This window comes from Drosophila elegans, unplaced genomic scaffold (genome assembly GCF_018152505.1).
Source record: "Drosophila elegans isolate 14027-0461.03 unplaced genomic scaffold, ASM1815250v1 contig_814, whole genome shotgun sequence".
Classification (NCBI taxonomy): Eukaryota; Metazoa; Arthropoda; class Insecta; order Diptera; family Drosophilidae; genus Drosophila; species Drosophila elegans.
Genome location: NW_024546167.1, coordinates 13,813,109 through 13,836,915, shown reverse-complemented (window position 1 = coordinate 13,836,915; position 23,807 = coordinate 13,813,109). Strand labels below are relative to the sequence as shown.

The 23,807-nt window shown below is 44.6% G+C and overlaps 3 protein-coding genes across 4 annotated transcripts; 2 read left to right on the top strand and 1 right to left on the bottom strand.

Annotated features, from left to right (window-relative positions):
- Nucleotide 1: 1 nt before the first annotated feature.
- Nucleotides 2-1,029, bottom strand: LOC108138889 (60S ribosomal protein L30). 2 transcript variants are annotated; one of them, XM_017261421.2, is made up of 3 exons: nucleotides 946-1,029; nucleotides 694-883; nucleotides 2-260 (listed from the first exon to the last, which is right to left on the bottom strand). In XM_017261421.2, exons 2-3 carry the CDS (start codon nucleotides 858-860, stop codon nucleotides 92-94), a joined length of 336 nt encoding a protein of 111 aa, XP_017116910.1. In that variant the 5' UTR covers nucleotides 861-883; nucleotides 946-1,029; the 3' UTR covers nucleotides 2-91. The 2 variants fall into 2 exon arrangements, with proteins under 2 accessions (XP_017116910.1, XP_017116911.1); XM_017261422.2 differs by lacking the exons at nucleotides 694-883; nucleotides 946-1,029 and adding an exon at nucleotides 440-624.
- Nucleotides 1,030-2,873: 1,844 nt separating this feature from the next.
- On the top strand, nucleotides 2,874-3,660 carry LOC108138698 (dynein light chain roadblock-type 2). The gene has a single exon (XM_017261044.2). It carries the CDS (start codon nucleotides 3,104-3,106, stop codon nucleotides 3,458-3,460), a length of 357 nt encoding a protein of 118 aa, XP_017116533.1. The 5' UTR covers nucleotides 2,874-3,103; the 3' UTR covers nucleotides 3,461-3,660.
- A 16,399-nt stretch (nucleotides 3,661-20,059) lies between these two features.
- LOC108138960 lies at nucleotides 20,060-23,771 on the top strand. Its single transcript, XM_017261540.2, has 3 exons — nucleotides 20,060-20,430; nucleotides 21,215-21,526; nucleotides 22,120-23,771. Exons 1-3 carry the CDS (start codon nucleotides 20,382-20,384, stop codon nucleotides 23,310-23,312), a joined length of 1,554 nt encoding a protein of 517 aa, XP_017117029.1. The 5' UTR covers nucleotides 20,060-20,381; the 3' UTR covers nucleotides 23,313-23,771.
- The last annotated feature ends 36 nt before the right edge of the window (nucleotides 23,772-23,807 follow it).

The window sequence follows — 23,807 nt, the reverse complement described above, 5'->3', positions numbered from 1 at the left end:
ATTACCAAAATAATTGATGACTTTTTATTTTTAACATTATCTCTCCTCATACAAAACTTTATTGGGTCGTCTTGTTCGATTAAAAATAAGTTTAGGCCGACTCCAGCGAGCGGATGATGTCCGAATCTCCAGGATCGGTGATGGACAGGGTGCACACGCGGAAGTATTTACCGCAGGCGGTGCCCAGCTCGATGTTGGTGCCGCTGTAGTGCTGGACTTCAGTCTTGGCCAACATGGCGTAGTACTCGATCTCAGACTTCCTGCAAAGGCAAGAAATAGGCTACATTAGCAACAAGGTTTACTTATGGGACGGACTGTCCTGCTGGTTTTGCAGTCAGAAAGAGTCTCTAGTAATAAAAAGGATTCGTCAAGGCATTCGGAATCATAGGATCATCATATAATGTGGGCAATTTTAAACTATCATATGAAGACTTCTTACCCCAAGCGATGTGGACCCGTCGTTGATGGAACCATGTGGAGGCGCAGATATAATATATAAGCGAACCAGTCCGAAGCTTGAGATTGATGGTACACTCCATAGTTTCCATTAACCAATCCGCTCGGAATCATACTTCTCAGTCAGCTTTAAGGCAGACTCCATATGGTTCCAACAAAAACGGCAACTTGGGCGCAGTGGAAATCTACTTCTCAATAGCACAACGAGGAAGATCTCGATGTCAATGTCGATCTCACCTCAGGGCGGGGGTATTGCTGGCGATGAGCACCAGTTTGGCCTTGCCCTGGCGGAGGGTCTTCAGGGTCTGTTTGTAGCCCAGGCAGTATTTGCCGGACTTCATCACCAGCGCCAGACGCGCATTGGTGCTCTCCAGCGCCTTCTTTTGTTTCTTAACAGCAACCATGTTGATAGTTCAAGTCAAAAGCACTGCAAATGTAATGATTCTATTAGCAGTGCAAACTTAAACGAGGTTTCCAAAAAACACCCACCTTCGTCGGCTGACAATGCGAAAAAGAAAGAGGAAGAACTAGCGGAAATGGGATTCTCGTTTTACAAACGCATGGTTGCATCATGCAGAGTTGCCAGATATCGTTCGACCTATCGATACATTGCAAAAACAACGCTGAATAGGTGGGTAACTCCGCTAAGCGGACGCACGAAAGGTTTAAAACTCTGCTAAGTAAAACAGCTGGCAACGCTGTTGTCGACTTCAATGACTTGGAAATGCCAACTTGCTTAAATTCCTGACTGTAGCGCCAAATTTAAATTTAAAATTGCTTGAATATATTTATAAATTATGTTGACTAATTAAGCTCGGCTTTTTCGGCTTGCATAATTAATAACATTTTTTGGGGGCCTTGAAATTCAATAATTTTTATTGCTCTTCGGATTTGTTTAAAATTGATAAAATACAGTTTATCAGGTAATTTAGTTTAATAAAAGCATGTGCATATTTTTTTAACAAACAAATTTATATCCATTTTACTGAATATCGAAAAAAAGAACAACATATTCGCAATCATAAAGTTACAGATCCAATATATGTGCAATTTCTGATAAATTTTGTACGCATAGCCTGTTGCAAAACTGTTCCCCCTAATTGAAATCATAGGCATTGGTGTTATTAATTTTCAAAAATATTTGGTGCTTAGCACAAGTCATATTTGACAGTTGGTGTGAGCATTAAAGTATCCATAGCTGCGTGTTTGGAAAACACTCATCCGCCGTGTGGCTGCCTGGATTGTCGTGTCAGGCTTCTACGTCGATTTATTGAATAAATACATAGTTCCCGCACGACGAAAGGGTCCGCGACGCCAAATGAATTATACAATACGTGGAACAGAAGGGCGAAAAGGATAGGATGGAGGCGTTGGCCCAGGAGGCCCTCCGTGCATCCGTCGTACCCGGAGTCAGACGCAGACCGGCACGTGACACCCCAACCCAACACAGGACACATGGCCCGCAGTCATAAAGTTGCCTGTTTGGACCTCCTGAGCTCATCATCGGCTTCGTTGCGTGCGTGCCCACTCAACTCAACTCGACTCGATTCCAGACACAATCTGTGGCCTAGCCCGGCTTATAAATGATGCACAGGCACAGCAGCCACTGGCTGCTGGAACTTTTCAGTTCGAGACTTCAACGCTTCGATTGTCGGGCTGTAATTCAACGCCATTTACGTGGCCTGACCGCATGCTGCCAGGAATGATTGCCGCCTGCAATCCACCACCGTGGGTGGTGGCGCCTCGTCTGGACTCGTTCCTCTTGCTGTTTCCCCCCCTCCGGCGACGCGTGCTGGAGCACGGATAACGTCCAACCTTTGACACGGAGCCGGCAAGTTCTCCCACTAGCTGGCTGCCTTTGCCAACAGACGCGCCGCGGGGGAAGTCTGGTCTCCCTGGGCGAAAATAAGTGCAAGCCCCAATGAAATGAAGTTGCGAAATGCCCTTGGTCATGGGGTGTTTACTGGTCCCCTATATATAATAAAAGACTCAATTAGAGGATTGACTTAAATCATTTCCCTGCGGTATCTTACGTGATTTGAAGCGTTAGCATGACTTAAAGCACTATCTTTTTGGTTGGATGCTTTCGGAAATCGAAACATTGAATAAAATCAAGTAAATTCTAAACCATTCAACTTGACAGACTTCAATATCTGTGTTCAATGACTAAATCATAAATAGAAATAAGGAGACATTAAGTATTTCCAAGAAAACTATTTGGTTTGGTCTCGTAAAATCAGTAAAATCTTTTAAAAGTGGCAGTAAGAAGATGTTTTTAACAAAAACTTCAAAACATTTTCATTCCCTCAAAATGTAATTGTTGTTGTCTATGAACTTTTAATAAGATAATTATAATAGATAATTAAAACAATAAAGGACTTTAGGTTTACTAATTTTATTTAGTCAGCCCCAGAACAATTTAAGCAAATAAAACATGTTTTGATCGTCACCCGTGGGTATTTTTTGAAACCGATTTGATACAGCTTATACTTAAAAGTTTGTAACATTGGTGATATAAAAAACTGAAGTTTGAGTTTTGAGCTCTAACACTGTCAGTCTTATGTCACGCATGGATCTTAAATAAATACTAAATTCCGCCATTTGAAAGCTAACCCGAAAGAGGGTTTTCATTGGGACTTGGGAAGCCATGACGTCCCACAATGTGGCGGCCACTTTCGATCGGCTGGTGCAACTGCCGGGCGTGATTGGCGCCATCCTGGTCGACGGCAATGGCACGCTCGTGCGGACCAATATCGCTGAGGATGCCGCCCAGATGTACGCCAACCGGATGAGACCGCTGGTGCTCCTGGCCCGCTCCATGATCCATGACATCGAGCCCGACGATCGGCTCAGCTACGTACGGCTGCGCACCCGTCGACAGGAGCTGATGGTGGCCACCGAGAACCAGCACACGATCATCCTCATCCAGGACAACCAGGCGCTGGACGAAGCCAGGCGCAGCAATGCCGCCTCCCGAAGAGTTTCGAGGCAGCAAGGGAACTGAGTCCTGCATGCGGGCACCACAAACCAAATGACACAAACAAACTGGGAATGGAGATGGGGATGTGGATGGTGATGACCGGGTGAAAAGTCCCTCCACGGGCGGGCTAACAAATCCCAAGCACCGAACTGAAATTGTGAGCCGGGCACTGCTGCGCTCGAAAAAAGCACGCAAAATAAAAATCCACATCCAGGCGGGGTAAATTGTGTTTGAGTACCCTTGCTGAGGGTCCTTTAATTGTGGGCCGAGGGCTACATTACAGTTAATAACTATTTATAGAATTAAATCGTTATGACTGCATTTTAACTTATTAAATTATAAAGTACAATTATATAGTACAAATATCGGAAGATATGTAGTTTCGACTATTTTATGTACCTTTATAGTTATTTTTAATAATCATTCTTACATTGGGTGTATAAATATAAATATACGCTAAAATTAAAACATTATTTTTATATGATAACTTAATGTAGTTAATTTAAAATAATCAATAAAAATCTTTTTAAAATGGTATTAAATATAAATATAATATAAATTGTATTGATAGTATCTAATTGAGGTATATAATTAAAACATATTAACTTTTCCTGTTCATGTAGGGTATTCCCCACTTCGTCCTCGGGAGCCACATTCCCCCATGCTTTTTCTGAGTTCGTTTCGATTGCTGGCAACAACCGGCTGCCGTCACGCCATCAAGCATTCATGCCAACAGCAACAACAAGGACGAGGATGTGGGGGAAAAGGGGGGTGGAGGAGGTGGTGGAGGGGGAAGAGGACCCGCAGAGCAGCCTGTCGCCTGCACACTTACACTCACACACTCGTTGACACGCACACACCCAGGCACACTTACACAGCAACACGCCAAGCTTTACACGCCTCCGCACGCGTCACACGAAAGCACGAAACCAATTTAAGCACCCACATTCTCTCACCCAATTAGTCGCACACAGCTCACCCACACCCACACCCACACCCATACTAATACCCACTGGCATATATCCCCACCCCCACATCCACATCATGGCAGACCTTCCTCCTCCTCCTCCTCCTCCTCCTCCTCCTGTTATGTCCCGCCCACGCACACTCTGTCGGGCTGCTTGTTGTCCTCGCCCTCGAGTCGAGTCGAGTCGAGTTGAGTCGAGTCGAGTCGTTATCCTCGCGTGCGCACGCTGCATACTTTCTGGCTGAGCTCGACTAATAGGTATCAGTGGGTATATGGGTCTCAAAGGAGGTTGAACATTTTAGAATATGTGCCTGACAACATAAATCTAAGAACTACGTTTTTATCGTTTTATTTTATAAAATATATCTAGTAGAGTCCGTAAATTACATTTTATTTGTTATGTCATTTATCTTAATGATGTTTATTTTAAAAAAACGGAACTACCAAAATATATTGTTATATTGACTAATTTATTTTTTATTATTTGCTTAAAGTGTTGATTTAGCATTCCTTTTAAGAAGCCTTAATTGCGTCTTGAATATATATCCACTTTGTTAATATATATATATCTGTTTTGAAAGGTGTTTTTAAAATTCCTGTTAGAGAACTCGAGGAAGTATTTCTCTATAGTTTGGTGCCATATAGTTTTCACTTAATTTCTAGAGTTATCTTAAAGTTTGGCAAAATTTCACACAGACATTAAGAAACAAGACTAATCTGATATGGGATGTACTTTGTGGGCAGTCAATATTTATATGGATAGTTATTTGAGTAATTTGTTGTAATGCATCATAGTAACAGAGGTAACCCAAAGTCGTGTAGTCGTTTCTCAGAAATCGTTGTTGTTGTCATTGTGCCATCATCAGCGCCATAAGTAGCAGTCAGCAGTTGCCGCCGTCAGCGCCAGTAAGTTGTGCCGCCTGGTGGTGATGGTGTCGCTTTCGAGGAGGCGGGAGGAGGATGATGAGGAGGAGGAGTGTGCTGGCAAGGATTCGGGGGGTACAGGGGGACAGGAGGAGGAGGGCTTGTGCGCAGCCACAGAAACGCCAACAGCCGTAGAGTGAGTGTGTCTGTGTGGGATTGGGACCACGGACGGGGACGACCAACAAGCGACACGATAATCTCGCACGTCGCATTTTTAGTTGCTGTTGCTGCTGCCACAGTCGTTGTCCTTGTTGTTGCCGTCGAGTTGCCGTTGCCTCTACCACTGCCTCTGCCCCTGCCACACCCACCGCACTACCGCCCCCGGCAGCACGAGTCCTGGAGTCTGGTCCTGGCAGAAAGCCAAATGTGGCAAGTGGCTGATGTTGCTGCTGTTGTTGCTGTTGTTGCTGCCGTGTCGTGCCGATGTTGCTGCTGCCCTCCATTGATGCTGATGTTGCTGCTGTGCTGGCAGCTCACACAGGACGAGGGAGGGAAGGACGATGGAGGAATGGCATTTGCCACGACTGGAGTTTGCTGGGGTCGGAATTCTGTGTCTGCGTCGAGTTGCCTCCGTTGCAAATGTGTGCGATGAGGGGCGAGCGACCGACAAATGCTTTCGAATTGCCATGACAATCAAACCGCTTACACGTACAGTGGGGCACATTGAATTATTACTTGGGCTGGGAAGCCGCTGAACTGGACAAGTTGTATAAACAAATTTAGAATTATTAATATGGTGAAGAACTAAAATCATTTATGAAATTGAAAGACTTGTTGTATAGAATACATTTATATCATTTACTTTAAACCAAAAGAGTTTATAAAATCAAAGGTTTTTTTTCAAAAACCTTTATATTTTATTTTGCCGCTTATAAAAGAAGTGTTGGGTATCATTTACAATTTTTATAAAATATTTTAAGTGAGAGCATTTTTTATATTACCAAAAAATTTACCAAATAAAGTTGTTTGACAAATGACTTTAAAGTCCATAAGTAGGGAAGATATTTTGAGTAGAAATTATCCAATGGATTTACCCTGCAATTCTAGTTTATCAGATTGCCAAAATAGCCCTGCGGTTAGGATCGAACTTTAAACTATCCCAGCAATTTTTCACATCTCGAATTATATTAAATTATGGCTTTGGTTATTTAATTGATTACTGCATGATATTCAAACGTGTCTAAGTAAGTAAGGGCAGATGCAAAAATTGTTAGCTTTGGCATTTAAAAAGTGCCTTCTTGAAATTTATTCTGGCAGACTTTTAAGTTGTTTGTTTTCGGCTATAATCATATCCCAACGGCAGCTCCAGGTATGGCTTTATCCGACTGGAGTAGCCCCAATTAATGCCACACTGTGTGGCAATATCAACAAGCGCCTGTTTCTGACGATGCTCTCGAGCACCAGAGACACACTTCAGCGCCAGCGCCTTTTTCATGCCGTTGCGCCTTAGCCTGTCTGCGGGTGGAAGTGGGTGGCAGTGGGTGGGAGGTGGGTGTGGTCTGGGCCTGTTTATTATCGCCCATCAGCGACCACCTTCTGGTGGAAGTTTCGCCGTTGTCGCCGCGTCTTGTTGTCGGCCAAAACGAGGATGACAAATAAAAAACTTTGGCAAGGCACGGAAGCCTGCTGGCGGCATTCGCATAACGATGTCGGTGACTGCGGCGAAGACTCCACCTCCTGATCCCGCCTCCCACTTCTGTCCTCCGCCTCTCGAAATACTCCGAAATCCTGGCAAAGCCCAAGTCCTATGCACAGACTGGCGCACTTTTGAAGTTTGAGCTAAGTGACATGCTGTTTATTGTCGAGAGTGTTAAAATGTGCGCCCTATATGTGTGTGTATGTGTGAACTTGCATTATAAGTGTGCCTTATCCTGCGAATGTCTGTGTGCCATCCGCTGAGTGTGTGTGTGTGTGTGTCCGTGTGGCTGCCACAGTGCGGGGCAAGAAATTATAATGCCGAGCTTGAACACCGCACGCGCGGTCCGCAACGCCAGTGTCAAATGTACACTCACAAAAAATCGTTTCTTAAAACTTGACAAAAATATTCAGTACTTAAAACAATTAGATTATAATGTTGACTGTTGTTTTTTTATCCTGACTAAACAAATTGCTTTAAATTTATTTGTTTTAACAATTTTTTTAGACACCCTTACATTTCTAGTCCCCGTAAACAAAATTCAACAAATAACTGCTTTAAATTAATTTGTTCATATTCTTAGTCGATAAAATATTACCAATAACAAACATTTTAAATTTCGAATTCTCGCAGTCTTAAAAATATTTTTGTAACCCACGATTTGATTGTAAGATGAAAGAAACGCAGAATAGAAGTGGTTCCGAAAGTTGAAAGATCAAAAAGAAGGATTAAATTAGAAAGAAAACATTTTTTCTAACTAAATCCTTTTCGCTAAGTGTATTTTTTCACTAAAGGTTCAGCATGTTTCGGTTCACGCTCTCGCCGCCATGCCGCCAAATACATACAAACAGACAGGCGACGACGGCATAGGAATAGGAATGGCAATGGTTGCTCCTGGTACGGCTAGCTATGTAATCCTTGGATGTGCCACAGCACAGGGCACATAGCACGGACGCAGAACGCAGGACGCAGGACGAGTGGCAGATGAGGAGGGTGTGGCATGGCTATAGCTGGTGCTGGAGCTGGAGCTAGAGCTGGAGCACCATGCCAAAGCTGCCGGCTGTGGCACTGCGATGGCATCGGGCCAGGACCAGGGCATTCTGTCCGTTCGTCCGTGGCACGTACTTTAGAAATTCCATGCAGATGTGCGCCGCACGCCGAGACGTGTGTTTTGATTTTCAGGCAAAAAAAAAAAAGGACGAGGACGAGGAGGAGAAGGAAAACAAGCAGCAAGGACCTGCGGGTTGGGCGGCGATGCGGTTGGTTTGGTTTGGCAGGTTGCGAGTTTCGTGGGGGTTGGGGATGGCTTGGGTGGCTTGGGTGGCTTGGGTGGCTTGGTTTGGATGGCTGCTCGGTTGGATGGCTTTGTTGCCTGGTGGACAGGGACTGGCACTGGCACTCCTGGCAGTGGCAACGCACGAAAGAGCAGCCAAGCGAGCAAGCCGTGAAAAAAGTGTCGACAAAAACAGCAACGGCGGCGGCAACAGGACGACTTTGGGGCCCCAAAGGAAAACAGCAGCTGCACTTGTTGGTGTGAGTAACGAGCGATGCGGACGCGCCTTTTCTGGCTAGGAGATGGGTGGTTTTTCGAGTGGGTGGATGGGTGGATGGGTGACCCACAACACTAACGGAATAATTGCAGGCAACTCCAAACGGAAGCCAGACGAACAGGCGGCGGTAGCTTGCTTTTGCTTTGCTTTTGCCTTTGAGTTGGCTGATTTCGCACATAGATACCCCACACACACACACACACACCCACTAAAACCATACACACACAGACGGAGGTCGAGTCTGGGCTTACGCCTTATTGTTGTGGCCGTGGGTGTTACTGTGTGGTGGGTGGGTGGCTGGCTGGCTGGCTGGCACGTCCTTTGTGCTGTGCCTGTTGTGCGGGGATTTGGATGGGCATGTGGCATGTGGGCGGAGGGGGAGGTGGAGGCGGAGGTGGAGGTGGAGGCATCTGCTTTAGAAGCAGTTGCTCTGCATTGCCATGGCGCTTGGCAAGTGTCGTCTGAAGCGTGGATGTTCACTTACCCATTATCAGGGCAAATCTCGGGTCGATTAGTGAGTCAGAACTTCTTTAACTACCTTTTTATATAACTAGACATATGGTTGGCTTAGAAATCTCCTCCACATGTTTGTTTAAAACTTGCAGTATATCTTCTCGGTAGCTATCAAAGATTAGAGAGATGCTTTCGAAATTTTTAAAAGAATTTCTTGACTTTTCAGGGGAGTTGAATAAAACCAAATATTTTTCTAATAAATATATTTAAATAATCTGTATTATTTTTTGTACGATAATTCAGGTAAAAGAAACGTTTCCAGATGTGAAACGTTTCAGTATCACAAAGGTATTTACCAAATAGATTTTAGATGATGAAAAACTAATATCACAAATAATTTAAATAAAAGTTTATAAACTTAAGCATAAAATATTTATTTTATTATAACAACTTTTATTCCGAACCCTTCCGGAACAGCAGTAGCTTTAAATCAAATTAATTTTAGCAACTTGTAGCAATTTGTAGCATTTCTGGCTATAATATATTAAACTAAAACAACTATATATATAATAGGATATCAGTTAAAATTATAAAGCTTTTTCTTATATTTTTCTTTCGAAATCTTTTTAGATTTTAATTTACCAAGTCATTATTAAAATTTAAAATAAAACATAAATATATATTAGGGTGTTGTTAAGGACCACAGCTTTTTGGGCATTTCCCTAATGTAGCCTGTTGTATTTAGGCATTCCATGCCTGTGCTGTGGATGGTTCTACTTCTACTACTACACTCTGGTTGCCTTGAATCCTTCTGCCGGGCAAGGACCGAAGTAGTATGGCTTTTTAGCCGCAATGCCGCCCCTGTGGTGCGAGTGCGATTGCGATGGCGATTGCGATGGCGATGGCCATGGTGTGGTGCTCCACGTCCGCCCATTCATCCGTTACGTGCGACCGTCTGTCCCGGCCCCCAAAGCCCCCACCATTCCCCCTGAAAGCCTGGTTACATGAGAAAACTTTGAAACTGGAGACATGATAACGGGTCGGAGAATGGCTGGCAAAGGGGTCGCAGACGGACGGACAGGGACAAGGACATGAAAACGGACAAGGGCCAGGACACGGACACAGACACAGACACGGACACAGACACGGACAGATATACGGACAGTGGCGACTCGCTGCCCCAACGAGTGGCGGTGGCAATGTCTGATTGTCAGTTGGATTCAGGATAAGGGGTTCTGGGTAGTCGTTGAGCAGTTGCCACTTGCCAGCTATAGAAAATTGTCATTGGAATCATCATCGGCTTCGTTAGACGTGGATGTGGCCTCAGTGGTAATTGTGGGACATTTTGTTGCCAAAGTGCTTGGTGGCGCAGTGGTGGTGCGGAAATGATGGTGGCTTCTGGGTGGTGGGGTATGCGGTGGCTCTGATTGCCGCCACCGCCATAGCGCTGATAAACGTTGAAAGCACCGACCAAGGATTGGGCGGTAATCCGCCGGGTCCGTGCGTAACTTTCCGTGCCCGGAGGGCCGGGAGGAAATACCCCATCCACACAGGTGGATGTCTGTCACAGGTGCCGCGACTCCAAGGCTGAAGGTGAAACTGTCGAGGGTGCGCAAAATGGCTGAGCAGAGGAAATATGGCTGGGGGGACAGAAAGGAATGGCAGCTCGGTTCAGGTCGGTTGGTTGGTTGCTGGGTAGCCATAATGGCTAAAGAATTACACACTCACACACTAAATTGGCTGAGGCAGGATACGCAGTCGTTGCTTCATTAAGCTAAATATTTCACTTTGAGCAGCCGGGGTGCTACTTTTTGGGAGAATTTCGGTTGCGAGTCCCAGGGCAAAACAGCTACTGATTGTAATCATTGATTGGTTGTCCATGCCGACAGTCTAGGGGATGTGTAATACGGTCGTTTGGGCATTTATTGATATTGATGTTGTTTGGACCCAGTAAGAGCTAAGAGCTACTTATTTTGGTTGAACACTTACTCCTTGATGTGTATTGCCTATTGTTCATCTTTGAGACAGTTTTTTAAGGTAATTTTAAGACTTTACAATTTAACAAAATTATTTGCAAATCTTAATTGAAAAAAGAGGAATGATTAAATGTTTTTTTTTACTTGTTAAGATACCTGATATTTGTATTTTCGAAGTAGTGGGATTTATTTAAAGAAATTTTAACCATTAGAACATAAAAGTATTATTTGTCATTCGTTTTTTTTATATATTAATTATAAGCTTTCAATTTAGATCATTTAGATCATTAAAAATAACTTAAATTGACATACATATTTTCCATTAAATCAAAAGTTTTCTTTGCCCTTTTTTTTGTGAGGACTCTTTCTTCCCTTTGTGCCACTGTACCACCACCAGCAGAATTTTTGTTGTGTTTGTATGCGCATGTATTTAAGTGGCGTCAGCGACAGACAGCTGAATGTACACTTAGCTTGCCTCCATCTGAGTGGGAGGATTGGGGTCGGAATGGCCCATCCCCCCGATGGATGTGGGTATTTGCCAGCGTATTACTTGCTTCGCTCCGACATCTAGCTCCGGGGGTAATGACAGGACTCAGTGAAGCAGAGGAGCGGCAGAGCAGCAGAGTAGCAGCAGGAGCAGCAGCAGGAGCAGCAGGAGCTTAACTTCCTAACACGCCACCAATTAATGGCCAAAGGGAAGGGGCTGGGAAACCGGCACGAATGTTTGCGGATTTGTGTTTGAACTCGAAGTCAACAACTTAAAGACGCCGCCACGCCCCGAAAAGGGGGGGCGGTGTGGATATGGGGTAGACAACGTTTCCAACGTCTCAGCAATTATTTCGCAATTACCACTGGATGACGGCGGCTCCATCGCCTCTATGCATTCCTTTCATGTGGCGAAGCTGCTTTTCTGAAAAATGTGCAAAAGTGGCAAATCAATATGGAAAAGCGATGGTGGGCGGTGTGGGAGGTGCGATGGAGGTGCAGGGAGGTGCCAAAAGCGAAACCATAAAATATTTCCGACGGTCGTCAGTTGAACCTTTTTTTGTTTTGGGTTGCTGGTTGCTGGTTGTTGCTTTTCCATTCTTTTTATCCGTTTTTTTGCCACCATTCTATACAAATGCTCACACAAGGGCGCACACTTTTACATTTACATGGGTGTTTATTCCCACACGTATATGTGTGTGGGTATTTGCGTATATATAATCCAGACCCACCCAGCCAGACAGCGCCCCGAAAAGCAGACCGCAAACAGCCTTGATGACTGACTATTGGCTCTGACGCCCAAGCTCGAGCCCCGAGTTCGAGTCCCGCAGCTGCGAGCCCCCTACTTTATCCCCTCCACGCAATCCACTCAAAAATAAAAGTCTTTAAACAAACTTAAGAAACATCTCTTTCCATTTAGACTAGTTCAATATAATATTAATTAAATTAAATTTAATTAATTCCTTATAATTTAACATTTGATTAATTTAAATCAAGTTTTTAGATTAGTATAGCTAGATTTTAGATTTGGAGGAAACTCGCCTGAGAATTTCCAGCAAATATCCGGCACGAAGGACCATGTGAGCTTCTCAAGTCAAAAAAGGCCTAGCTTAAAACTGTAAGTCATGGTAAAAGACACTTATCCTACAGATTCTTGCGAAGAGGTCCTCTTTTTTTGGGAGTGTACTTTCTGTGCGTCAAAGTCGGTGTGCTGCGTGGCAGGTCACGCTTGTTTGCCGGCAGTCGGTGGAGATGGTGGCTTGTGGGTGATTCCTGACGGCTGACGATGGGGCATGGTGGGGCAGAAAGTGGACACGAGGTTGGGGGTGTCAGACGACGACTTTAGACGGCGGCGAGTCCAAGCTGCCCTTGTTGTTGTTGTGCCACTGCTGCTCGTTTATATTCGCTCATTCGTTTTCTCGCCCTCCCCAATTTTCGTTTGGTTTTTTTTTGACGCCGCCAGCGCGCGTGCTTTTTGCGTCAAATTTAATGCGGCAAAAGTTGTGTGCGAAATGCGGTGTGCTTGATGGGAGGCAACGGTGGCTGGTGAATGGTAAATGGATGGTGGGTGGATGACGGGAGGGGGAAAGGGAGGGTTCGTGGGTCATCCGGTCGGAGGGCTTGGGCTTGGGCTTGACATGTGGCAGCCGGAGGCAGCAAAGGAAAAGCAAAAGCAGTAGCAAGTCATTGACGCGCAAAAGGGCGCCGCCGAGCCAACACAAACACTCGGAAAACTCGACGGCATTTAAACCCCACACGCCCACACACTCGCAATTACTCATACAGTGGTGCCGCTAAGTAACTAAAAAGGCCTGTGGTGTTAAACAAATTTTTGAAACAAGTTTCTTAGAATACGTAGTTAACTATTGATTTTATGATTAAAAAGGATCATGAACCTGACAGAACTACGAAAATGCCCAAAAGTATTTAAAAAGTGGATTAAACAAGTATTTGACATCATGTCGTTAACTCTTGACTTTATGAAACCAATAACTCGTTGTATAAATAATTTTTAAATTTTAAAATAACGAAATAAAATGTATACCTTAACAAGTTATTAAAGCATTGGATCTCAGAACGCTGCAGACCGTTTCCAACAAGTATTTGCAATTCCTTTTGTACTAGACTTTAGCTAATGATTAAAAGTAATTCGATTAGTGGCGCAATTAATTACAATTCACCTAAATTGTTTTCCGTCCAAATGACCACTGTACGACCTGGAAAACTTTTGGCACTTGCCGTCAGCGATGAACAAATAAAAAATGGTTGGCAACCTTTTTTAAAGTTTAATTTTGAAGCCTCTGTTTTTGGGCGGGGGCTGTGCTTTATGCTTGGTTTAATTTTGTTGGCCTAAACTTGTGCACTGTGTGCTTGTTGGTGTCATTGGGGATTAAGTCGACAAAATTGGTCGCACTTCTCTTATTTCGTTGCGGACTTTCGAATGCAACGTTTGCCAGCTATCCAAGTTGCAGCAATTTTGTTTAAGGGATGGCATAAATAAATAACAAAAAGTGTTGCCTACATTTGAGGGTCGAACCAGCAGCAGCGCGCCCATTGTTGTCGTCGACAAGCTGAGCACGAGGCCTCTGAGCACACAGGACTCAATCGGGTTGCTCGACTAGTGGCGTAGGAATGTTGGGGAAATCCCTCGTCAAGAGTTGCCTAATTTTAAAATAATAAATACCTTAACTTACACTAATGACGGGCTTGTAAGGTAGAGGAATTTTACAAAAATTTGTATGACAACATTCCTCTGTGGAAATATACCCCCTTAAATATAAAGCTCTCAAAAATGGTTGTTTTTCACTAGCCAACACCTTTATTTATATTTTAAGAATCTGAAATACCATACCAAATACAGAAAAAATTTTATGTATTTGTCTATATTGCTTGGTAAAAAACATGTAAGCCGTAAGTATCCAAGCAAAATAGATCACAACATGTCAAATAAGCTCATCTTGACTTCCAAAAACCCCTGATCGAAATCCGGCTTACACCACTGCTATTGGCAATCCCAAAAATGCCCAAAACGAACAAGCGACACGCGTCCTGGCCCTGGCCTGTCCCCCAGCCATAGTCATAGCCATTGCCATAGCCATAGCCATAGTCCCCAATCCCATGGAAAATGTCGACGACAGACGTCGCTGCCAAGCCAACATTAGCATTGAAGTGCAAACGATGCCCACCCACACAGACACACCCCCGCACACCCGCACACACATACTCACACCCACTAAGGCATCGAGGGATTGGAAGGCAGCCAAGCGCCAGGCTGCCAGGATATGCCAGGATGCCCGGCTGCCCGGCTGCCGAGTTGCTGAACTGGCATGCCAAACCAAGCCATGCCCAACCATGCCATGGCATGCCATCCAGTGCCGCAGTTGGAGCACTCACGCAAATTTCAATTTTTTTCACACCACTGCTCTCTGCTCTGTTTGCGTCCTCATCCTCATGCTTCGTCCTTCGTCCTTTGCCATATTGCGGCCATGCCTCCAGCCGACACAGTTTTCAAATAAGTAAGCAAGCTGAATAAGAAAATCTCTTGAGACTTATTTATTAATTCAACAATCAAAAATTTCCAAAAATATTTTTATATATTTTCCTTCTCTATTCTAATAATACTAATTCCCATTTTAAATAGCAAGAGTATTTCATATCAACTCTGCTAGCTTAAGTAAATAAAATATTAAAATCTGAATAAATTTAAAAGATACTATTTAATTAATACTACCAAAGCTTACCAGATCGAGTCTATGCTCTATATTAAGCGTTTTTTTTCGTAAAAACATTTAATTTTTATATATTCGATTGATGATTTTCGGTACTGATCAAGCATTATTGGAATAGTTATATTTGTATTTCCTAGTGAGACGTTTTTGAAACTTTGGTCGGTTGTTTTGGGCCGTCATGTTTTCGGTCTTCGAAGCACGCGCCACCACACAGACACACACACACACACACACAAGTTCACCCAGACACTGGCACTTGAACACACACATAGACACACAGATACTGGCACAGACACAGGCACAGACACACTAATACAGACGGAGTGGAGCTCCGGCGTATTGTACGTGCTCTTACACCGCACAGTGTGGCGCACTTCCTTTTGATTTAGTCATTTTTCTCTCTTTAGCCGACAGAACGGCAGGAGCAGGTCGTGTCATGCCCCCGAAACCCCTCAACCGCTCATCCTCTCAACCTACCCCTTCCTGTCCCCTTCGCCACTTGACAAACTGCCTTCCACACCCTCGAAACCACCGCCGCACCACCGCCTCCCCTTCGTCCTGGCTGTGCTGTCCTGCTTCCGTTGCCATTGCGGCATGGAGCGCACTTCCGAAGCTTTTCCTGTGGGGCTTTCCCTTCAGTGTGCGAGTCCTTAGTCCTTTCGCCCCCGCCGTTTGATTTTCAGCTCTGTTTTGCCACCAATACCTTTTCGCATTGTTATTGTTGTTCTTGCTACCGGGACCGAGCACGAGATCCGTCCCCAACCTTCTGCTCTTCTGCTCTTCTACTCCTGCTCCTCCACCTGCCCCCATCCACTTTTTCCGGTCTCCGGTTGCCACTGCTGTCTGCGCTTAACTTGCCTTTTATACCTTTGACTCCAACTGCCAGTCGGAGGTGATACACAGAAAAAAGTAACCAATAGGACTTATTATAATTGCAATAGCTATACCAGAAGAAATGTATTAAAGGATACCTTCCTCCAACTTGTACAAAATCAATAGCTCATCAGTAATCTTAAATAGCTGATAGCGAGCTATATTTCTGTTCTTGATAATATATATATATTTCTGCTTTATAAATTTAAGTTAATAAAACATCCATAATCTATCCGTTTTAATCTAAGCTTTCTTTCGATAAAATTGAAACTAAAACTATTTCTAGGACTCTATCAAGAATTTAATTTATATAATTGTAAAAATTATTTAAGTTCTTGTTCGAAACAAAATGTTAGATTTTATATTATAAACCCATGCCATTAAAAGATTTTTTTTTATTATTATTAAAATTGAATTTAACAGATATATGTCTTTTGAATCTTAAGTATACTGAAATAAAAACAATTTACCTCAAATTAGTACACTTTGCTTAAATGAATTTACAAGACTTAAAGTGTTTTCATTTTTTTAAGAAATCTATATTTTATATAACAAGCTTTATTTTGTTTTAATTTTCTTAGAGTAGGAAAATATCTATTGATACCGATTTGTAGTGCTAAAATGCAACAACTTTTTAGCTCAGTGTAGCCTCGCATAGCGGGTAGGGCATTTCCCACAGTCAGCGAGCCGTGGCCGAAGGTTGCATGTGGCCTGCTGCCGGCTGTTACACTGCCACTTCTCCCACAAGTCTGGATGGGTGATGGGGTGGTGGGGTGGCGGGGGGTTGGTGGTGCTAGTGGTGGCTCAGGGGATGTGGCAGTGGCAGTGGGGCCTGTCAAGTCGACCAGAAACATTGGCAGCAAGTGGGGTGCGGCAGAAACAGAATCAGAAGCAAAAGCAGAAGTCGGGGCAGAGTGCGGCAGAGCGGCAGAGGAAAAGCATAGAGAGAGAGAGAGACGCAAAGCCGTATAACTGGAGCCCGGCCAGGGTCGTCGTGGCAGGGCTTTTAGCGATGACGATGATGACGCTGGTGGCGGCCTGCCTGGTCTCGGTGTGGCTATAAACGATTTATGTGTGTGCCAGCACCACATGACTGGCCCCGGACCCACGAACCCACGGATCCACGGATCCACAGACCCACGGAACACCCCAATCTCCACCCGCGAGGGCAGCATTCAAGTCATCGTTCAGTTCGGTTCAGTTCAGTAATTTGGCTGGCGGCAACGGCAGCTGGCAACATGCGCCAAGTGGATTGGGTAGCGAGTTCTCATCCTCTCATCCTATATCCCCGGCATAATGCCCCCGATCCGGTGCCATCCCATCCAGCCCAACCGAGTTCACGTGCGTAGTTTCGAGAGCTCTTTGTGCCCCGGCCCCGTGTTTGTGCGCTCAACTCTGATTGCACCTGGCCGGGCCGCATAAAAAACGCAGCAAAACGTGGAGTGCCAACGACCCAAGAGACTCGCACTTGGAGCCACTGTGTGAGGATTTTCTTCAGCTTTAAGCTGCGGCTGCTAATTGCTCATTATGCTCCTCAGTTTTCGGCGCCATTCAAACTGGTGTTTAAAATTTCATAGAAATTTCACTCGGTTTGCCGTGGGAAATTGTTCAGCTCAGGCGTTGAAAATTGAAATTTTGGGTAGCCGGAAGCCGCAATGTGATATACTCATAATTAAATTACCAAGAAACAAAGGAAATTCCGCACTTAAGAAAGTGCAAGATTTACTTTCTTACAACTATCTTAAGCTGAATCAATTATACTATATAATCATAATCAGATTTAGGCTAAGATTCATAATGATCTTAATTTTACTTGCGATGATACATATCTAAATTCAGTTACTTTTGTGTTAATTATCTGTAAGTTTAAATGATGAATCGTTCTACATTTAATCATAGCCAAACCCTTAACTTGACGATCTATTAAACTATTGTTTGTATATATTTTCACCTCATTTGTGGTTGTGGTTTTCCTTTTTAAATCAAATTTTTGGAAGTCGCAACATAATGTGATCAGCTATTGATAAATGAATATATTCACAATGTATTACAGCCATGTAAAAAGAGCTAAGCTAAGCTGTGATTATCCTGCCAACCTTGTGACGCATTATGTTGCGTACAAATTCGATTGGTTTTGGAGTCCTGGTCCTGTGAATCCGCCACATGTGGCGACACTGCAGCAATGTGGAATTTCCATATTGTGTGGCACGCAGTTTGGGGCACTTGTTGTTGGCTGTCGACTGTTTGAATCGACGGGGATTGCGTTGCGCACCTAGTTAAGCCACGGCTGATGGGGATGTCCCACAGCCCACATCCCACATCCCCGCCAATTTGTTGCCACGCCACTGCGCCCCGAGCTCGCACCAGCAAGCGTATTTATCTAATAGTCCTTTCTACTGCCGCTGTCACAGTTGTCTTCGTCTGGCTCCTGGCTCCTGCCACAGCCACTGCCACTGCCACATCCACAGCTCCTCATTTTTGCTCCTGCTACTGCCGCACTTCCTCCTCCGTTTTCCGCTGGCCTGGCTTATTATTTGCCACGACTGCCGCGCCGCAGAAGTTTCGCCTCGTTGGTGTTATGATTTCGATGCGGGCAGCCGAATGGCAAAGTCAGCGACAGCAAACACCCACACATCGCCCCGCTCATCATCCATCCAACCAGCCAACCCCGCAATCTACCCCCCACTTCTGCCGCACACATCCCCGCTGACCCCGCACGACCCGCAGTCGGTTGGCTGGAGGAGCAGGAGCTGCTTCGTCGCCCGCAGGCCACAGCTCCGGTCCTGGTCCTGGTCCCGGCTACGGATAACCCGCCCGCCGACGCCGTTGACGCAGTCCACCCAGCAAGCAAAATGCCCAAGAGCTTCTTAGTCAGCAGTTTTATTTCAATTAATATCACATAACATGTTTTTAAAAATATTTAAAAGAAAAAATGATTTAGTAATAAATCAATATATCACTAGTAAATATAAATATATATAACTTATCAGCAACATGTCTTCATTTTATTAACAATAATTTTTTGAAATTATTAAAGGAATCATTTTTGATGTTTTAATGAATAAACTTAAAATTCCAAGATTACCAAGAGTTGGGTAATGAAAAAAGATTGAGAATCATTTTTCACTTGTTCTTATATCTCTTTAAATATGTATATTATATATTCTGTGTTACATAAAAGGTTCTTAATTTATAACATATAAAATAATTCATTTTAATTCAACTAGCCTAAGACAGTTGTAGTTCTTATATATTTTTAACAAAATCTAACAATAGCACTAATTATGTTCATCAAAAGACAAATACTTACATGGCCCCAAAAAATATGCTATGCCTTTTGCCCCGAGAAACTAATACTCATCCGCCATGTTTGCTGGGTAATTTCCTATTTGCGCCTAAGCGAATTGATTTGTATGCCTGTGTGTGGGTTCCTGTGTCTATGCCAGTGTGTGTGTGTGTGTGTGTGTGTGAAAGCCAGACATGGTCACGCCGTCCGTCCAAGTGGCGGCACGTCGATCCGGCTTGTCGTTTGGGCTGCCTGACATTTGCCGCAGCCAGCGCGCCACCAAACCCCCCGCCCAAACGCCCAACCACCCAAACAGCCAACCATCCAAACACCCAAACACCCACCGCCCACTGGCAACATGCCTCTGCTGCGTCGTTAAGCTCTGGCCAAATCTATGTGTGCATGTCTGTGTGGAGGTCGGTGGGGCAACCATTACCACAACCACCATTAACGTGGCAGGCAGCCAGGCGTTGCTGTTGCTGTTGCTGCTGTTGTTGCTGCTGTTGCTGCTGTTGCTGATGTTGTTGTTGTTGCTTTTATTGTCGGTTGACTCCAATCTGCTTTGGTTGCTGCGCCACACGACGACGACGACGGCCGCCTGGCTCGTGCCACTGCCACTGCCAGCAGCAGCAACATCAGCAACACCAACAGCAACAGCAGCAGCAGCAGCAGCAACGCCAACACCAACAGCAACAGCAACGGCAGCAACATGAGCTAACCAAGCATTTCAGTCGGGAAATTTTGCACAAACGCAACGCACGCGGCAGCGGAAAATCGAAAAAGCCAGTTGCCAGCCAGACAGCCGACAAGCGATGAAGTGAAAAGTCGCTGTTGTTTTTGGTCCTTGCTTGCCTGCTTCAGTTAGCCGTGTATCCTCGAACAGTACGAACGTGTGTCCTGTCGAACGGATTTCGAGTTTTTGTATCAACCACCAAAAGACGTAATTGTTGGCGCGGTCTCAAAGCGAAAACATTTCGAAATAATTAGAATAAAGCAAGTCAAAGGAATCCCTTTTAAATTTGGCTAACGGGCAACGAATTCGCGTGGATTTCGTAAAAATGAGAAAATGACAGCAAAACGTGATAAGGATTACTCGAAAAATAAATCAGCACCTGGTAAATTACAACACTTTATCCGATCCGCTACATAAATATATTAAATGCAACTTTAAATCGTAAACTGTTCGAATGAAAATATGCCAGAAAGACAAAATTTAATGCAAATCGTGAACTCTAAACTTTTTAATTAATATTGGTTGAAAAATAGTGTTTTCATAAAAATACGTATCAGTTCAATTGGTTACACCTGCTGTTCAGAACTTCTTTATATCAGAAAAAAATCACCTAGACATACTATCATGTAAAAAGTGTTAGCCAACCAAAAAATGACTCACAGTTTTAAAAGGCTAATAAACAAAGCACGGAATCGCAGAAAAAAGACACCTGTGGCGAAACAAACCAACAAAAAAACACAAAAAACTGTTTTTACATAATAAACATAAAATTCAAAGTGTATTTGTGTTATATTTTGTGTTAAATAAAAAAGTTGTGATTCAGAAGCTTTAAATACAATTCCAACATTACGTCTTAAGGAAATAGTTGACATTGCTTATGATAATTTTTTTTACGGCCTACTTACTGATTTAAGTTTAAAGTGCAATTATCGATAGTGCTGGGTTTTTGGCTTCTATTGATTTTAATCAAATTAAAGGAAATCAATTAACGAACTGAGTGTTTGCTTAATTTATGTTGGTCCCAAGTTCTCAGATGAGAAACTTTATAATGTTGTGCTGTTAGTTGATTGACGGAAAGGTCAATTACAGCAACTTTCGCTTACTAAAATCCCAAACAGTTGCAGTGCAAACTATATTTAGCATTTCTACTTTGATATCCCCTTCAGGCATCGGATTCACCGCCGCCGGCTCAACCAATGGCAGCGGCATAAAGTCCATCGGGCTGGTTAGCTCCACCCAGAATGTGACTTCGTCGCAGGACATCAGCAAGCGGACAAACAAACCACTCATGGAGAAGCGACGGCGGGCGAGGATCAACCAGAGCCTGGCCATCCTGAAGGCCCTCATCCTCGAGTCCACCAAGAGCCAGAACGCCAAGAACGGCGAGGGTCAGGCCAAGCACACCAAGCTGGAGAAGGCGGACATTTTGGAGCTGACCGTTCGCCACTTCCAGAGGCACCGCAATTTAGACGATCCCAGTGAGTATATCTACTCTTACGATATATAAGATATATAAGTTTGGTTTACGTAGTTCAATTAATTTACCTATCAACATATAACAGTGCTTTAAATATTTTAAGAGTTCTAAAAATATTGGGTTATAACGTTTTTTATTGTGTACTTAAATTGTTATTTATTTTGCCAAACAATTTTGATCTTTAACTTATTCAGACCTAGGAATATAGATGCAGGCTAACTCTAGGTCATGGTTGGTTTTATTATTTTTATAATACAAAGTTTTTATGTGACCAGTGACCCCGACTATAATGACTAGAACGTTAATATACTTTGATTTATATGTTCATTAACAGGTCACTAAAGCCCATAAAAAACTAATAATATTGCTAAAGAAGAACTTTCTTAAAAATAATTTTTGTTTTTATAAAGTTTATTTTTATAAAATAAAAAAAAAACTTCCAAACTAGTCAATGTTAAAATATCATAAATTATATTTTAAATGAACTTGATAATTATGATTTGTATTTATTTGGAAAAACCGGTTAAAGATCTGATTTAAATGCATTGTTAATTTTTAACTAACGGTTAGCATATATATTACCCTCCCTCACAGCGGTTAACAAATACCGAGCGGGCTACACGGACTGTGCCCGCGAGGTAGCTCGTTACCTGGCCACCCCGGAGCCACCGCCCCTGGGCACCATGCCCACGCTGGCGGAGCCCGGCTCCAAGGCGCGACTGCTGCGGCACTTGGACCAGTGCATCGCCGAGATCGACGTGGAGATCTGTCCCCACTCGACGGCCACCTTTGCGGAGAGTCCCAGCAGCAGCAGCTGCTTCGAACTGAACCACGCGAAGAAGAGCCAGCCGGAGGAGCACTCGCTGGACTATAGCAGTCAGGACTCGAATCCGCTGGACTACAGCAAGGGTCTGAAGTTGGTGGCCACGGAGCAGAGGACCCTGCCACCAACCACGCCAGTGCCGCAGGACGAGAACAACAATCGTGGGATGCTGCAGGCGCAGGCGCAGGCGCAAACACCGATTCCCGTTCAGGTGCAAGGACAGCCACAAAGCCAGCCCTCGCCGCAGGATGCAGTTGCTCCCAGCGAGCTGACCTACGAGGAGGATCGCAACAAGGTGTGCGCCAATGTGCTGGAGCAGTACAAGCAACAGCTGAAGGCGCAGGTGCAGCAGCAGCCCGACGGAACCAACGGAGTCCTCGTCCTGCCGCCCCACTACGTCCAACTGGCGGCCGCTCTGGGCCTGAGTGCCCAGCCCCTGGTGGATCCGATAGCCACTCGTACGGACTTCGAGCGGTTGATCGAGCTGCAGAGGGTGGGGCAGCCCCATTTGGCCGGCAAGCTGAGTCCCAGTTTTCCCGGTGGCCTGGAGGCCGCCCATGTGGCTGCCGCTGCGGCTGCAGCCTATGCCAACAGCATGGCGGTGGCCGCTTCCGCCGGTGCCTCCGTCTCCGCCATGGCCACTTCCGGTACGGTGACGCCGTCGGGTCACCAGGAGAGACCCGCCTCGGTGGCCGCCTCCGTTAGTTCGGGTATCTCGGTGTCGGAACACAAGTCCATGCCCGCCACACAGCAATCATCGCCTCGCTCCGAGAGTGGCATCGGTTCCAATGAGAACGAGGCTCCGGTGGCGAGTCCACGTCCCCAGACCAGCAATGCCGCTAGGCAGGCTTTGAGGCAACGCCAGGAGGAGGAGTACCACTACATGGCCCAGGCGGCGGCTGCAGCGGCGGCAGCAGCAGCAGCAGCAGCTGGACAGGATGAGAGCATGTGGCGGCCCTGGTGAACTGGTGGGTCGGTGGTTCAGAGATCCTATGTACCAAGTATGTAGACTGTTGTGTGTGAATCCAGCCGGAAACCGGCGGTTCACCGGCCCAACTGATCGCCAAGTGGAGGATGATACCTATTGTTATTAGCGCTCGTCGTGTGTAGCTCCTGCTCCTTTCCAAAATGCATTTCCTACCTGTGCCAATGCCCGAGAGACTCTCTACAAGATGGGTTCCAGAGCCAAACAGAGCGACCCCTTCATTTATGTGTGCATTTGTTTTTGCCCTTTGAACTCTGCGTTAAATGTATTTAATTCAATACTAAAGCTAAGATATTTACTAAAAAATGCAATGGTGTTTTGTACATGAGGTTGGATGCGGAAAAAAGTTAACGCCGACACAAAAAATAGTAAGCCATTTAAAAACTTTACTTTAGCTTTTGGATAGTTTTAGTAATTTTATTAGCATGCGATGGGTTTATAAAAGCTGGTTGGTTGCAGAAAAAAAGTTAAGCT

Excerpts from the sequence above, each read along its gene's own strand:
- LOC108138960 (XM_017261540.2), top strand. The coding sequence starts at position 20,382 with ATGACAGCAAAACGTGATAAGGATTACTCGAAAAATAAATCAGCACCT. Across the intron at positions 20,431-21,214 it reads GAAAAATAAATCAGCACCTG|GCATCGGATTCACCGCCGCC; the intron begins GTAAATTACAAC and ends TATCCCCTTCAG. Across the intron at positions 21,527-22,119 it reads CCGCAATTTAGACGATCCCA|CGGTTAACAAATACCGAGCG; the intron begins GTGAGTATATCT and ends CCTCCCTCACAG.
- LOC108138698 (XM_017261044.2), top strand. The coding sequence starts at position 3,104 with ATGACGTCCCACAATGTGGCGGCCACTTTCGATCGGCTGGTGCAACTG.
- LOC108138889 (XM_017261421.2), bottom strand. The coding sequence starts at position 860 with ATGGTTGCTGTTAAGAAACAAAAGAAGGCGCTGGAGAGCACCAATGCG. Across the intron at positions 261-693 it reads AGCAATACCCCCGCCCTGAG|GAAGTCTGAGATCGAGTACT; the intron begins GTGAGATCGACA and ends TTGCCTTTGCAG.